Source organism: Channa argus, chromosome 16 (genome assembly GCF_033026475.1).
Source record: "Channa argus isolate prfri chromosome 16, Channa argus male v1.0, whole genome shotgun sequence".
NCBI lineage: Eukaryota > Metazoa > Chordata > Actinopteri > Anabantiformes > Channidae > Channa > Channa argus.
Genome location: NC_090212.1, coordinates 20,764,324 through 20,781,055, shown reverse-complemented (window position 1 = coordinate 20,781,055; position 16,732 = coordinate 20,764,324). Strand labels below are relative to the sequence as shown.

Sequence of the window (16,732 nt, the reverse complement as noted above, 5' to 3'; positions counted from 1 at the left end):
CTTTAGAATGATTGTGCTGCTAGTGTAGCTAATGCGGACGTTGTAACATTTCTTTTACAACCAAAGCTCCAAACAATACAAATCATGCATCAATGTTTGGAGTATTATGTAGTTTTGAAGATGGTTTATTGCGCTTTTCCCTGAACATTAGTAGCTCAGTTTGTTTTCAGATGAATCACTATCTTATCGAAACATTCATTAATGACATTAAGGTCATGTTGACAGGTTTGACCTAACAAAACAACCAGCTATGCTTCCAAAAGGTGTCCATGTGACTGGGCCAAGAGCGGCTCCAACCAGTGACAGAACCAGTGATGTAGTGTTTGCAGGAGTAGGATGTAAAAAGTGTCATTAGTTACAGCTCAGTTAAGCAGCTATGCATCTTTCAGAGTAGTTAAAATATACTCAGTACCGGCTCAAACATAAGTGAAAAATCATCCATATATATGTACATATACAGTGGCACGTATTGACACCAAATGGGTCCAGCTCAACCCCTACACAGGAGAAGGTAACTGAAGATACTGTGTATTTGCCTGCCTATATGAGGAATTGTCTCCTGGAAAGGTCTAACATGTTGACTTACAGCATTAAAAGGTCTAATCACGTGCAGATGAGTTCACTGAGATCCTTGTTTCCGATTAGTCTGACTTTGTTCAGGTTTTCATGCTTTTGGGTACAGAGCCAGACCACAATTCCTCTCAAGCCGAACCACTTTCCTCCCCACACACACACAACAAAAATAACATCCCAACTCTGACCTCATCGGTAAATTTCTGTCACTGTTTTATAGGCTTGATAAAAATATTGTTTATTTTCAGGGGAACAGATTCTTCCTCTGGTTTCCAGCTCATCATGTGGCCACTCAGACACAAATCAGTACACAGCCTGGTGCTGTTTGTGGACTCTTTCCTGAAAGAAACATTCCACGGAAACTACATTTGCACTCATTAAACAAAGATAAAGACTAACCTAAATGTTAGGCAAATATATTGCAGCCTAAATTTTCTACCTCTTGTAGTGCAGCCACTTAAGTAATGTGAACTGGAGCTGCTGATGACAAATAAAACATCAGCTCTGTGTGTAGACAAACAAACAGTAAAAAGTGAAAGCCAATGGTGACCCCCCTCCCCCAGACTCATTTTAATACAAAGGCCCTTCTTCCAGAAGCCTCTCAGCTCATGACAACATTTCTCTCCTGTCACCATCTGTTCCTCTGTTCCCACAATGCCCCTCACAGCCCCCCGCCAAGACCTGTTGTTCTCCTATTGTGGCCGAAAAGATTTACCAACTTCACTCTTCATTAAGGGCTTTTGGACTTTTAACACCGACTGGAAAACAGCCAAAGAAACTGTGGTAAATAAAAAAGGAACATGAACATGTGGTGCAGCACATGAAGTCCAAGTTAAAGTTTCTGCCTTTGGCCTTTTAGCCTCAGCACCAACTTTATCCTTAAACCGTTTCTTAAACCCGGAGTAGTTTGCCTGAGCTGCTCATGTCACAAAACACAACCATCGTAACTCTTTGTTTTAGAACTTGGTTTGTGAAACCAAAAGCCAGTTAACGCATTCAGTTAAAGCTACACAGACTTGCAGTTAGTCTCAAACTCACCTTAAGGCAGAGTTCCTCCCACTGGCAGTTCAGGTGCTCCACCTGCTCCTGCAGCAGCAGGATATCGTCAGCAATGATGTACTGGGACAGATCTGTCTTCATGGTCCTCAGGTGCATCAGGCTCTCAGCCCACTTGTCCAGGGAGTCCTCGTTCTCCTGCATACCATAACACACCAAGAGCCCCAACAAACAGTCAGGAACTGCCTTCACAGCTCGCTCTCTCACAGCTACACACCAATGTCTCTCTGCCCGAGCCCTTTCTGTGTCTTTCTACCCCGCCCAGAGTGGGGATTAAGGGCCATGGACTGCAGGCTGGGCCAGAGGAGTGGTGACGGGCAAGGGGGGAGGGGATTGAAGAAGGGGTGGAGGCTTAAGGTTCTGATAATTCAGACAGGATGAGTTATGAATCAAACCAGTTTCAAATTTGGCTTTGCTCTCTTTTTAATATTAAGTGATTGGCACATAGTGTCAGAAGGGAAACAAACACAAACATAAATGTATTTTATTGGGATTTTATGTGATAGACCAACACAAAGTGGCACATAATTGTAAAGTATTTTTTTTACAAATATCTGAAAAGTGTGGCGTGCGTTTGTATTCAGCCCCATTTACTCTGATAGCACTAAGGAAAAGCCAGTGGAACCGATTGGCTTCACAAGTCACCTGATTAGTAACTGGAGTCCACCTGTGTGTAAATTGAATCTCAGTATAAATACAGCAGTTCTGTGAAGCCCTTAAAGCTTTGTTAGAGAACATTAGTGAACAAACAGCATCATGAAGTGATGGATGATGATTTTCTTCAGCAGGGAAGCTGCTCAGAGTTGATGGGAGGATGGATGGAGCCAAATACAGGACAATCTCAGAAGAAAACCTGAGTCTGCAAAAGACTTGACCCTAAACATACAGCCAGAGCTACAATGGAATGATTTGGATCAAAGCATATTCATGTGTTAGAAAGGTCAGGTCAAAGTCCAGACCTGAATCCACTTGAGAATCTAGATGTGCAAATTATGTACCACTTTGTGTTGGTCTATCACATCAAATCCCAATAAAATACATTTATGTTTCTTGTTGTAACATGACAAAATGTGGAAAATTTCAAGGGGCATGAATACTTTTGTAAGGCACTGTACGTAGACAGAATACAGCAATGTTTTACAATTAAAGGGGTTTTAAAATTTTGGTCAAACTTGGTGATTTTGTTTTTATTTCTTCATTTTCATTAAAACTGAAAATGATTCTTATGTTTGTAACATGACCGTGGAAACACCTCACCAGTGCCACTGATGAAAATCCTCTCTCATTTCAACCTACTCCAAAAGGCAAACCTTTAGAGACCCAATACGTCTCACAGGCATAAAAGGGGACAAGATAAGGGAAATCCGTGTCACCAGGTGTTTTCAAATGTACCTGGTTTTTGTTCTGCAGCTCGTCGTCGCAGTCTGGCATCGATTTGTTGAGTCTGGTCTTCACGTCTTTTAGCTGCAGCATGCTGTCTGCTAGTCCGGCCCCGCAGTGCTCCCAGTTCTAAGACACAAACAGTTCGTAAATACACTCACTCACAGATCACACAGATCAATGCAGTGTTTTCTTAAGGAGGTGATGGGCTTTGAGAAAGGAATGACGGCCATCACACCCCTTTGTTACCCGCTTCCTAAACACATCCTCTGTCACTAATTAGAGTGGATTGGATTAACGCTGCTGCTCTTGGCCAGATCTCTGCAGACTCTGCAGTTGACAGGTGCTCAGGTTGAATAAACAAAGCCTTGAATTCTGTTACATCAGGTTTGTGCAGCACATCTACCTTATTTTTCTTCAAGCAACCATCATGTTTTTTGCTTGACAAGAATGATGCTGCCTGAAGATTTAGTTAGGTATATAAATCTTTTAGCACATTTTAACATTTGTTTGTTATTTTTATACATAAGAAACAGACTAAACAGTTAATTCACTCTCTGGAACAAGATCTGTCCAAACACTCAGCGGCATCAACTGTTTGTGTGTGTTTTACTCACAGCAGAAAGCTGCAATACAACTGTGCAGCAGGGAGTAATACAATCACTTTTCCTTTGTTTCTTATCAAACAGCCCAAGCTAAATGCATTTAAAATCAAGATGACACTATAAGCGAATATGTTGCCCACGCTGCATAATTTCTATAATCCACTAGAATCACTTGACTCTACAGGTCAAATTTAATAAAACTAAAATTAAAGTCCTTCAATCACATGACTCCATTACTCTGACTGCCAGACAGATTACGTTTTTTTTTTGTTTTGTTTTTTTAAATCTCCTCGATTTTGTAAATCCAGTGGAATCTGAGCCTCCAGTCTTATGTATAAAAATAACAAACAAATGTTAAAATGTGCTAAAAGATTTATATACCTAACTAAATCTTCAGGCAGCATTATTCTTGTCAAGCAAAAAACATGATGGTTGCTTGAAGAAAAATAAGGTAGATGTGCTGCACAAACCTGATGTAACAGAATTCAAGGCTTTGTTTATTCAACTGTTCTACTACACATTACTGAGGTGATCACATTTCCCCTAGAGTGAAAACAAACAGAGCAGATTTAAGCTGTTCTGTGTAATTGTGCTGCTGTCAGTGCATAAACTTTACTAAACTTTAAGCTGACTTTACTACTACTGGACCAACATGACACATTTAAATGTCATGAACATTAATGTAAAAACAATGCAGCTGTATTTTAGTTTACACTAATAAAAAAAAAAAAAAACAGACAGTGTAGAAATCTTCAGCAGGAAAGCATTACTGCAAATTACCATAACCACTAGGGCAGCATACAGTAATAATTTGTATTATTTTTCCATAAATAAATGTGTTAAACTTAATGTTTATCATCAGTTGAGAATTCCTTTGGCTAAAGTTAATAATTATTTAGCTCATAAAATGTTATTACACTACACAAAGTACTGCAATGCTTGTTTGGCCGCTAAGCTTCAAATAGGAAGATTGAGTGCAGAAGTTAAAACCATGTTAAGCTCCATTAAGAGTCTAGATTAAATTAGCAGGAAGAAAAAAGAGAGTAGACAAATTAAGACAAGTAGACAGAAAAATACTATACTTATAACAAACAAGTCAGTGGTTAAGACTTTAATCAAATCCAAACATTTCAAGTGAGCTGAGGTAAAGTACATCTACAGCATAAGATGTTCCTAAAAAGCTTCTCAATAAGTACACAGGTTGTGAGAAAGTACCTTAAGAATGGCCTCCGTAAGCTCTATCCTACGGTCCAGCAGGCTGCGGAGGTTGTCCCACTCCTCCTGCAGGTTTCCCAGATCTGTCTGAAGCTGATTCTGGGTCTCCTCGTCCCCCATGGAGAAGAGCCGTCGGCCGACCTCCAGCGTGTGGATGAAGCTGCACTGATATCTCTGGAACAACAGCTCTGTGTGCTGTTAAAAATAATGGTAAGCAGAACCGAAAACACACCGATTAGTGCTGCTGCTGTGGGTGAACTGAGAAATGTAACCAGCCGGTTGGTTTTTATTAACGACTAGCTGATGGAACAAGCTGATGGAAAGCAAACATCTAGTTACTTTATCTTCACTCAGTCAATTCAAAACTCCTCCGTCTTCTTTTAGAGTAATCAAAGGTTCAAAAAGAATCAAAATGAGACGGATCTTCCCAATCATTTGTGGCTTTCTTGTGCTGTAAATGCAATCAGCAACAGTGTTGGTCTTTTTATTTCAAAACAACCTCAGTTTTCTTATCTTCCCGTTTGTGTCTGTCAGTGGTAAAGACCAGTTTTTATCAATTTTTCTTTTTAAACAAACAACCACTTCACCTCTTCATTTACAGTTTTAGAAAGCCAGTGGTAATTACGTCACAAAACCTGGAATGAAAACAATCAACGTCCCATTTTTCATGACAAAAACCACAGTAAAACTATATAAAAAAGTAGCATTTAAGAAGGGGAATTATGTTGGAAGTCTGTGTATTGCATGATAAAAACCACATTTTTTTCTTCTGAGGCTTTTGTGCTTTGGTACATTAAAAAAGTGACTGTCTTAAATGAAATGACATAAACGTCTCTCCTTTTATTTGTTCTCTCTAATCATATTTGAATCTTGTTGCTGACGATCTCACCAGAAGGTCCTGCAGGGAGTGTTGGAGCTGCTGGAGGCTGCATTGGGCCAGTCCAGCAGTGGGGAGCAGGGTCCGTGTATCCGACAGGAACTTCTGCAGCTTTCTCAGGCTTCGCCTGTACAGGTGCCAATGCTTCACCAGCCCTTCAACCAGTGAGCTGCGTTGGTCCACCCGCTGCACAGCCCCCTGCCAGTGCTCTCTGAGCTGGGCCAACTTGAGAATAAAGTCACTCCTGTGAACACAAGAACATGTAAGTGCAGTCTTTTAGCATATCGGCAGACCAAACCAAAGCATTGGAGTAAGATGCAACCCAATGCAGCCAATATCCACATAGTAACAAAAGAGAAACAGATGACCAGACCCAATACGAAATAAATCTAATATACTTCTTTTAATCCACTAAATGGAGATACTTTACAATTACCTGTCCTCCACCTCTCCGTTCTGCAGCAGCTGAAGAGCATCTGTGATGACTGAATGCAGGATCTGGTGCCCAATGGAGAGCTCTTCCTGAAACCGCTAAAACACCACACATCCATTTAGATCTGTGTGTTTGGAGTGTTTTTGGTTTGCGCGTCTGTTAATCATGGTCGATACCTTGTGTGTACAGAGCTGCTGTCTGAGGCCGTTGTAAGAAGAAGCCACGTCCACAGCCAGACTGTCCTCCATCCTCTGCAGGAAAGACATCCAACTCTGACACTTCTGCTCAAAGCTCTGCTGCCTTAGAACCTCTGTCTGCAGCTGACTGCACACATGAAAAAACAAACTTGTCAGTAAACAAGGCTCCATCACCTTTTATCTCTGAATATTTTGTATTAAGTCCGCTGACCTGCAGGTCTCCCCGGCTCTGGCAGAGGCGTCGGCCCAGCTGCGGTTGAGGTGTTGCAGGCGACTTGCTGCAGCGTTACTTAAAGCCAGGCTGCGGCTCAGTTCATTCAGTACATCGAGGTCAGCAGATAGGCTGCTCAGCTCCAGGAGACCAGACTGCAAAGATATGATGGCACCTCAGACTCAGAGAGATCAAAACAGTCTGAGCAACTACACACAGGACAAAGCAGGTGGGGACCTAAACATGTTACGCACATTTCTTAGATTTGTTACCAAGTTTAATACTTTTTCCTCACTTAATATTCGGTAATTTCTCAACTCAGATAGCAGAAAACAATACTAAACTATAGTTGCAAAAAAATTAAATAACTCGATTGAGATCTGAAAATGACATTTTCTTAAAACAAACTTAACAGTCAGCTTTTAAACAACTAAAACTGCATTAGAACTATGAAACCTCTTCCTGATTCAAAAGAACATGAACCTTGCAGGCACTTTTTTTGTATCTTGACACAGGACAGAGGAAGACAAGGTCTGCTTTCAAATTGTGGAATAAAAGAAACCTAATTCCTGAAGAATCTGATTAGTAATTTCTGTTTTAAAGTCAAATTCAAAATAGGTTTCACAAGTGTGAGAAAATACATTTTTAGGACTCAATACACATTTAAAATATGCTGACTTTTGAAAACCTAAATAATACAAAACAATCCTATTTATACTATTTAACCTAAAAGATCAAGAAACAGCGCTACAGTCTTTCATAAAACCCCATTCATGCAGTCTCACCTGGTCCGCTGCATTCTCCAGCCTCTGCTGCCAAAGCTCCAGGTTTTGCTCCAGTGACTCCAGGATGTTTCCAAACTCATGCAGCTGCTCAAGCTCCTCCTACAAGTAGACACATGTCACAAAACCAACTGGGTTTTAATTTATAGGTCACTGTGACACTTATGTAGCAGGTGAGGAAACAAATTTAGATTGAAGGCAGCGCAGTAAACTGTACATGCAACATAGAGAACGAGACAATGTGCTTCAGCAAAATACAATTAAATGAATAACATCCTGTTGTATTAGCTATAAAACAGTAAATAGTTACAGAGAACTAAATTAATCAGGAGATTGCAGTAAAAAGTTTGAATTATTCAAACACACAGAAACACATCATTCAACTGTCACTGTTCACCTAACAGCTTATATCAAAATGGTCCTGAAATAAAATCTTTCTCTTCTTCAAATCTCACTGTACTCACTTCTATTAAATACAAAGTCCAGTTTGACTCTGCTAAATTTGACAAACAAGTTTTCATGAAGTCGTACCTGCAGCTGACCCAGCTTCCTTTGTGTCCGGTGGCTGAGCTGCAAGAAACTGCGTGCAAACAACCTCCTCTCTGATTGGACCAGACCTGCAGCTGAGGGTTCCAGGTGGTCAATCAAGTTCTTGGAGGCCTCCAGCACCCCCTCCAGGTCAGACTGCAAAATGTCTGTCCTCTCAATGAGACTCTGTGGCAGTGGTGGACAGAAACAATCAGGAATGCAGGCTTGCATGTTGCAAGCAACAGATACTAAGAAAATAATGATAGAAACTGCTCTGTTCTATAAACAGAGCAGCAAACAAGGCACTTGAATGTATTTTACATGTGCTAATCTAGTTAAAACCAATTAAAGATAGACTAAACAAAATGTTTAATATCTGTTAAATTATCTTTTAAATCAGGGTCAAGGAATTGTAAAAACAGCCCCAATTCAAAGAAAAGTTAGGACGATGTGTAAAATGAAAATAAAAACTGAATGGAATGATTTGGAAATCTAATCAACACATTTTATTCACAATAGAATATAAACAACATATCAGATGTTCAAACTGAAACATTTTACAATTTCATGGAAAATATGACCTAATTTTGAATTTGATCTCAAAGTTGGAATATGGGCAACAAAAGACTGGAAAAGTAACTGCCACATTTCCCACAATCAGCAATATATAATATCTAAAGTTTCAGAGAATCAGGAGGACTCTTCGGGCCCTCTGCATTAGAAACAGGCTGCTGGACATCACTACATGGGCTCAGGAACACTTCCAGAAGTCACTGTCTGTGAACACATTTCCCTGTGAAGTCCACAAATTTAAGTTAAAGTTGTATCATTCACAGACAACCCTGCGTTCTCTGGGCCAAAGCTCATTTAAAATGGTCTGAGGCAAAACAAAAATCTGATCTGTGGTCAGATGAATCTGAATGTTAAATTCTTTTTGGAAACCATGGACACTGTGCCATGTGGACTAAAGAGGAGAGGGACCATCCAGCTTGTTATCAGCAGACAGCTGAAAAGCCTTCATCTCTGATGGTGTGGGGGCAGTTTACACATCTGAAAAGGCTCCATCAGTGCTGAAAAGCACATAGAGGTTTTAGAGCAACATATATGCTCCATCCAGACAACGTCTCATTCAGGGAAGGTCTTTTATATTTCAGCAAGACAATGATAAACCACATACTGCATCCATCACAACAGCATGGCTTCACAGGAGAAGAGTCCGGGTGCTGAACTGGCCTGTCTGCAGTCCAGACCTTTCACCAATAGAAAACATTTGGTGCATCATAAAACATTAAATCCAGCAACAAAGGAACAGAACTGTTGAGCAGCTAGAATCCTGCATCAGACAAGAATGGGACAATATTCCTCTAAAACTCCAGCAACTAGTCTCCTCACTTCACAGCATTTACAGACAGTTGTTAAAAGAAGAGGGGATGTTACACAATGGTAAACATCACCCTTTTACAACTTTGTTAAGATGTGTTGCTGCCATCAAATTCAAAATGAGTTGATATTTTCCATAAAAATGGTAAAATGTCTCAGTTGCAACATCTGATATATTGTTTATGTTCTATTGTGAATAAAATATGGTTTGATTCACATTGCATTCAGTGTTTATTTACATTTTACACATCCTCCCAACTTATTTTGAATTGGGGTTGTTGGGGTCGAGAATTAATGTTGGGTGGATGTTGGGATGGAAACAAAGTAAACACATATCTACACAAAGAATCACTGTAAAAAATAATAGAAAGGGATTTTCTTTAGGCCAACTAACTCAGTCATTATTGGCAGCAGAGTTTTGTTATGAAGGCTGAGCATCACTTCGGCTCCAGGGTGAAAGATTCAGATGCTTATGTTAAATCTTCAGATTCAGATGGAATAACAACATTATGTTAAAAGCTTTCAGAAATCAAAACAAATGTCACATAAATGCATCTGCTACAGAGTGTTTGTGAGAAAGAACTAGACAGGAGAAGGACAGATGAGTCACTGAAAGGGAAAAAAAAACAAACAAAACTATTCACGTTGGGTTTTTGGCATTGTTGACTTTAATTTTTACTTCTCTAAATGTAATTTCTGTTGCTTCCTGTGTACCACACAGCTTACCTATCATAGTATCATAAACTGTTTTTGAGGCTCTGATGTTCTCTGAATGTCGATTTCCTTACCTGAACATTTTGAATCTTGACAATGACCTGCTCCACAGTGTTGTCCTCTCCTGTGGTTCCACCCAGAGCAGATGCAACGTCACTCTGTAGAATCCTCAGCCTATGGGTGAAAGATGTAGCGAGTTGGGTGTAGACCTCCCAGACTTGCATGATGCCCTGACTCCTCTGAAGGTGCTGGTCCACACGTCCAGAAACTACAGTCCAACTGGAAGACAGAAGACAAATGTGTAGGAGATTCTGTGCATTTGTGTCACGTGTGTGTGTCCAGATGTATCTGTCACCTGTCTCTCTGTTTGTCCAGCTGCTCTGCAAGGAAGGTGGCTGCAGCAGAGCCGATGGTTTCTCTGAGCAAGGAGATGGTTTGAGTCCCTTCATCCCACTCTGCCTCTGAAGCTTGTGTCTTCTCCAGAAGAAGCTGCTTCAAAACAACAAACAGCACAGTCAATCATCAGAGGCAAATTCAACAGCAAAATATATAAAACTATTAGCAGAGCTTACAGAGCATCATGTTGTCTGGTCTCTGCTTAAACTGCTCCCATAGTTCGTTTTTTTTGCTCAGTGAACACAGTCATCTTACATCCTACTTGCTGGGAAGCATCATTGCATTTACATCTTCACGTAAATACAGCGATTTACATACTTAAATATGTATATATCGTGTTATACGTATGATCATTGGGGCGGCTGTAGCTCAGTTGGTAAAGGCTCACCCTGTCGTCCACGGACCACAGGGTGAGTGGTTTGATCCCCGGCCCTGGCTATATGTCAAAGTGTCCCTGGGCAAGACACTGAACCCCTAACAGCCCATTCCCCTCCCCAGCTGTCCAAGCCCGGTGGAAATAAAAACTGTGCCAAATCAACATGCAGTATGCAGCACATCTATACATCCATGGCATTAATTAAACCCTCTAATCAACATACTGTGATGCTAAATTACCCCGTATAAAATACAGTAAACACTTTAGTTTATTTTATTTCAAATATCTCTTTTTAAAAATCATATTCATATTATTGACAGATTTCTGAATCACTTCATAGTCACCATCATGTCAGCAGTGAAATGCTTTAATAGAAATAATCCACTTCCTACGTTAACCTGTTTCTGTACCTACGTCTGCAAGAGCAGAACAAATGGTTATAGCTGCTACAGTAGAATCTGATATTAGGTTGATTAGATTATTTGGCTGGAAACTGTTTTTTCCTATTATTTTGTCCCCCACATTTGTGCTGCAGTCAATGCGCTACATTCAGCTTTTCAACACTTCCAGCTTTAGGTGGAGGAAGCAGTTAGCGAAGAGCGTTTTTACACCGGTAACCAAACGAGCACTGATGTCGTCCGGGGAACTTTGACTTTACCTGAGCTGTCCGCTCCGTCTCTGCCGCAGACGGGGACACTTGGCCTCGCTCTTGAAAAATTCATACACAATGATGTCAGGACACAAATATGCATTTCTTCGCGCTCTAGTTCACCTTTACCGACTGAATGCACGCGGCTCAGTTTCTTTGTGCCTCAGGTGAAATACTTACTGTGCCAGGTGCAACTACAGCGTTAATGAGGAGCCCTGCTTCCGACGCATCCACCCACCCCTGATCTATTTCAATATTAATCCTGCTCTTTCTACAACCATAAAGCAAACAGAGTAAACAAAGATGTTATAAAAGACCACGCGGTCTGAACAAGGCTGGTATAAACGGACTTTGAGGGGTTTTTTTTGTAATTACATAAGTTTCTAACTGAGAAAACCAACAGTCCCTGCTAATTAACAGCAATTCTGTGGCAATTTATTCAAGTGAAAAACACAGAAAAATATTTTTAATTTACATATAGAGGCTGTGTTCGACATGCTCCATCCTTAAAAATAGAAACATGCATGTCCCACCTGCAGCTCTTGATGGACATCTCTCTGTGACTGCAGGCAGAGCTGAGGGCTGCTGTAGTACTCAAGAGTCTGAGATGTTGTCACTGTTCTTAGCAACATCTCATTCAGGTTTGCCTCCACACTGTCCCAGAGCTTCTGAGCCTGAATCAGCCTAAGTTTGACAGCTTCGTTCTGTGAAAGACAAGAACAAGACCAGTTCAAACACAACTTTTTTGCATCTGAAAGACAATCATCACTCCTTTAAAGACAGCAATGTCCACCTTCTGGACAGAGAAGGCCATGTCTCTAATGTGGCATTAAGAATTTGATTTGTACCAGACTAGACAAACAAAGGAGGTGGATGAAGACACCCTTTATGAAACTCTTAAGTTCTTCCATCGCTTCCAAGGCGGCTCCACAGTCATTCACCCTCTAACGAATGTGACTCCAACAACACCCATGAAAGTCGGGTCGGACAACAGTGCCACCAATCCACAGAGTTTATACGTATGCCTCCCTGAGCCACTATTTGGTAACGCAGCAGCAATACAGACAGCTACCTTTACTGCTGAAAGACATTGTACTAATGTCACATACCTGTCCTCTCAAAGCTGCACAGGCCTGGATGCATTTATCTGTCTGAGAGATAAAATCCCAGTTGCTGTTTCTCTGTGCATCACAATGTTTGTCTCTCAACTCCTGAAGAGCTGCAGACTTCTGCATGATCTTCTCCTTCAGGTCCTGAAGTGGACAGCAGTAGATTTAAATTTGTGTTGACTGGTTTTCATTATTTTTTACAGTATTTCTTTGCAACAGGCTTCAAGGTTACACTTGAAAATATGAACCCAAAGTAGCAAACGAGGTCCTAATGTTCATACTGATGTTTTTGACCTGGCAGGTGTTGATGCTCCTCCGCAGATCTGCCTGGCTGCATGGAGTCTCAGCTGAGTTTAACCAGAGCTTCTGATCTGTGATCCAGTTGTTGATCCGTGTCAGTTGGGCCTCCAGCTTTATTCTGTTCCCCAAATGCTGCTCCCATTCCTGAATCTGAACACCACAAACACCCTCAGCAGGTCAAACTATTAAAAAGTTAACAATATTAGACTTGAAGATTTTAGCGTATGTATACTGCATGTATCCACATTCTGACATTTGTTTTTTTGACCTTAAATTTGAGGGTTTCTTGTAGAGTGAGCCACTGGTGGTTCAAACATCCCTGCTCCTCTGCAAACTTGTTGTGTTTGTAGCGCTCGCCGTCCTCAGTCCCACCGGCTTGTAACGGCTGGTTCACATAGTCCAGTGTGGCCTGATGGGCTGACATCTCAACCTGGCACTCCTGAAGAGAGTCAAAGCACAGACAAACGTCCACCAGGACCAAGACTTTTACCACTGGCTGAACACATGAGGGTATTTGTGGCAGTTCATCATTCACTTTACCTTGCAGTATTTTAGAAACTGTGTGAGATCAGGCTTAGTGGAAGATGTTTCATTGACTCTGCTGCAGTGCTCCTCCAGCAGGGATTCAGCAGTTTTCAGCCAGGCCTGCAGCTCCAGTAGCGCCTCCTGCTGGGTCAACACCTTCATCCACCACTGAGGAGTCGGGGAGGATGAGGTCAAAGTTCACCAACATTTACATTACCTTTACATTTAGTCATGGACATTTATTCATTGGATTGTAGAAGGAATAAATATCCAAGTCAAGGAGAAAACATTAAAGCAAAGTCGTGCGAGAAGAAATGTTTGAGAGACAAGTGCAAGACAGGACAAAAAGTTCTGACTGAAACTTATTTACGATCACAGAGGAGGTGCAGCGGTTGATACTGTCAGTGCTCAAGTTTGACTTTGAAAACATTGTAGTTAATGTTTCAAAGTAAAACTTTTTAAACGAAATTTGAGGGAGGACATAAGAGAAATATCACTGTGTATAGCAGAAAAATACACCAAAACTGTGATAAGGAAAGACAAGGAGAGACATGAGAGGCACTGTGGGATAATAAGAGAGCTGAGAGGAAGAAAAGAGGTTTGGAAAAGCAGCAGAAGAGGAGAACGTGCAAGAAAAAGATTGAGAAGGAGAAAGATAAGCAAGTAGAGAAAGTAAGAACCAGACAAAAAGATGGATGAAGGAGAGAATGGTTTCCCAATAATAAGGCCAACAAGAGTCCTCTCGGGATGGCACTGTGCTGCAGAGTGGGGATGTTCAAACTAATTGGTGACAGGAATACTGAGGCTTGGTTTTTGAAATACCAAACTTCTGTAGGAGGGAAGCAGAATTCAGGTAAAACCTGTGACATTTACAAAAGGATGAATTCTTTTTTTTTTTTGTGCCCTGTGTAAATGACATAACCTGAACTGGTTGTCGCTGATCCTGCTCTTTTTCTTTACCATTTAGCATTTTGAACTTGTTTGTGTTAAAGTGCAGTTAAAAACAAGAAACAAGTGAAAAAATGAATAAATGCTCCAAAAAACTACAAAAGCGAATCTCCCAACCTTATGCAGAGTTTGCTGGACAACAGGAACATCTGTCAGCAGACTGGACCAGTCCGACTCCACCTGTCGGATCAGGGAGTTGATGGAGCACAGAGTGAGACAAGTAGCTTTGTCCTCGAGACTTTCGTCTGGGTCCACGTCTGTTTCCCTCAGTTGGAGCAGCTGGGTGCCGGCACAGATCACCGTCACCTTCAGTTCCGATTTGGGCTCCAACTCTTTGGTCAAAGCCTAAATCATCACAGTTTTGTTACTGTCTGCTAGCACATGATACAGTTGGTTTGTGGACTTGTACATAAGCATTTACATCCAACTCATACTTACAACGAACTGGAGGTAGTGCTCACGCCTCTGTTCAACATCCAACTCCTCTTTGGCCGAGAGCTGACGCCATCTGTCGATCAGGTCTCTGGTCCTGGCTGTCCAGTCAGCGACGACAGCAGAGTCATGAAGAAGCCTGATTACAATGTGGGAAAAATGTAAGAGTAAAATCTGAAGAACTTTTTAAATAATTGGTTTTTAAATTGTATTTTATTTTCCACCTGATTCGCAGCTTCCTTTTTCTGTCTGCGTCAGTGCACTCATGCTCTGCTCTCTTGTGCAAAGATCTCCAGCGAGCCTCCAGCTCACTGGTGGACACACCCACTGATCTACAGCCCAGCTTTTGCAGACGGATCCCTGTCTCCATGGTCCAACTGAGCCGCGCCTTGTTCTGCTCCAGAACAACACGCAGCTCCTACCAGACAAACACAACTTCATAACACTGCAACACAGACATTCAGCTTTTTTGGGAGCCTGTACAGCAGAGGTTGATTAATGTACAAATGAGCATAGCACGACAAGTCTCCATGCCACCTTCACACGTAATACATTTCACAGCCAGTGGCTGAACTCCAACACCGACTGTGGGCCATTTCAGAAGAATGAGACACATTTGCCACACAAAGCCACATAGGATATGAACCAGAATTAATTCTAGTTGGAGGTCTCCATTTGTCTAATAATTCAAATCAAAGTCAAGGAACATCATGCACCTCTACAGAAAACAACCAATTTGCTTGTATTTAATTGAACTATTTAGGTTTTCAGAGCAATGCCCAAAGTACAGCCTGGAGAATTGCACCCATGTCCCCGAATGAGCAGAATGGAACATGCACTCTGTCCATGATTGGCTCCCTGTCGGTAAATCAGAATTATCTACCTATGGTCAAAAAGAATGTCATTAACAAAAATTACCTTTAATATCTGCTCCTCAGAATCACACCCCCCGTGCATCTTGGGAAATGAAGTCTCGATGCTTCTCAGCAGGGAGTCCGACCAGGCTCTGTCTTCCTCCCACTGTAACCACGTCTAAAACAGATGGAGAGGATGAGGCTCAGAAGAAAAGCCTGTCAGTGGAAATGTTTTTAATAATTTTTCTCACTCCTGATGGATCTGATTACGTCCGTCCACAGAATGACATCTCAAAATGTTACAAATTATTTTGGCAAAATCTCTTTGAACTGAAAAATCTGATAAATTAGTAAATAAAGTAGTTAAGGTTTAAGACTTTACTGTTGTGTACATTAGCAGCCGAATTTACAACACTCTCACTATTATTTATGCACAAATTATGTCTTGAAAAACAATTAATTGCTTTGCTTTGTTATGGTTTAAAAATGTGCTCTGTAACGGTGAGGTTTATGTGGGAGGCAGGCAAACAGTGAGATACATGTATATCTGAACACATTCTTCACTTGACAACCTGTTACTCATTGGTTTGTTTCATGCTGCCTCATGGGTCTAAATCATTTATTTGTTAGTGATTTTGCTAATAGTTACAGTGCATTTCATGCACTACCTGCAGTGTCTCCTGCATCCTTGTCCCCTTCTCCAGTCCATGCTGCAGGAGTCGAGCCACCTTATCCTGTAGGCCCATCACTATACCCTCCCACTTCTGGAGGGTGCTCTCTGGGAGCCTCCTGGTCAGGTGCTGCAGGACTCTAAAATGGTGGCTGAGGAACTGGAAGAACTTCTGATAATAGAAATTTCAAAGACTTTCTTAAACACCACCACAGCATAATATCACAAATCCTTTCACAATCCTTTCCTTTCTCCCATTGACTGACCGTATGCCTGCTGAGCTGCTGCTGGAGCTGAGTGCTGCTCAGGAGCTCGGTGTCAGGCTGCTGTTTGAGGCGTTCAGAGCCCACAGTCAAAAGCTCCTCAAAACTTTGGAGCAGCCGCTCATAGTGCTGCTGCAGCTCCATGCTGCTCCTCAGCTCCGCACAGCGTGAGCGAACACCACCCAGAGCAGTGTCCAGCTCACCCTGCACACAGGAATCACAGGCACTTTGGAGATCCAACCGTGCTAAATCAGCTCTT

General features: G+C 41.5%; 1 protein-coding gene across 1 annotated transcript in view; it reads right to left on the bottom strand.

Annotated features, from left to right (window-relative positions):
• syne2b (spectrin repeat containing, nuclear envelope 2b) overlaps positions 1 to 16,732 on the bottom strand; it is a 121,491-nt gene that overhangs the window by 23,804 nt on the left and 80,955 nt on the right. Inside the window, exons 89-110 of the mRNA XM_067480370.1 lie at positions 16,477 to 16,677; positions 16,209 to 16,382; positions 15,605 to 15,718; positions 14,911 to 15,104; positions 14,693 to 14,825; positions 14,372 to 14,599; positions 13,322 to 13,474; positions 13,050 to 13,220; positions 12,776 to 12,931; positions 12,482 to 12,625; positions 11,906 to 12,076; positions 10,307 to 10,443; positions 10,026 to 10,230; positions 7,861 to 8,043; positions 7,333 to 7,431; positions 6,548 to 6,702; positions 6,316 to 6,463; positions 6,143 to 6,237; positions 5,719 to 5,950; positions 4,830 to 5,024; positions 3,022 to 3,138; positions 1,612 to 1,767 (exon numbers count right to left, since the gene is read on the bottom strand). Coding sequence (XP_067336471.1) covers positions 1,612 to 1,767; positions 3,022 to 3,138; positions 4,830 to 5,024; positions 5,719 to 5,950; positions 6,143 to 6,237; positions 6,316 to 6,463; positions 6,548 to 6,702; positions 7,333 to 7,431; positions 7,861 to 8,043; positions 10,026 to 10,230; positions 10,307 to 10,443; positions 11,906 to 12,076; positions 12,482 to 12,625; positions 12,776 to 12,931; positions 13,050 to 13,220; positions 13,322 to 13,474; positions 14,372 to 14,599; positions 14,693 to 14,825; positions 14,911 to 15,104; positions 15,605 to 15,718; positions 16,209 to 16,382; positions 16,477 to 16,677 — 3,561 coding nt within the window. The remainder of the gene's footprint in view (positions 1 to 1,611; positions 1,768 to 3,021; positions 3,139 to 4,829; positions 5,025 to 5,718; positions 5,951 to 6,142; positions 6,238 to 6,315; positions 6,464 to 6,547; positions 6,703 to 7,332; positions 7,432 to 7,860; positions 8,044 to 10,025; positions 10,231 to 10,306; positions 10,444 to 11,905; positions 12,077 to 12,481; positions 12,626 to 12,775; positions 12,932 to 13,049; positions 13,221 to 13,321; positions 13,475 to 14,371; positions 14,600 to 14,692; positions 14,826 to 14,910; positions 15,105 to 15,604; positions 15,719 to 16,208; positions 16,383 to 16,476; positions 16,678 to 16,732) is intronic.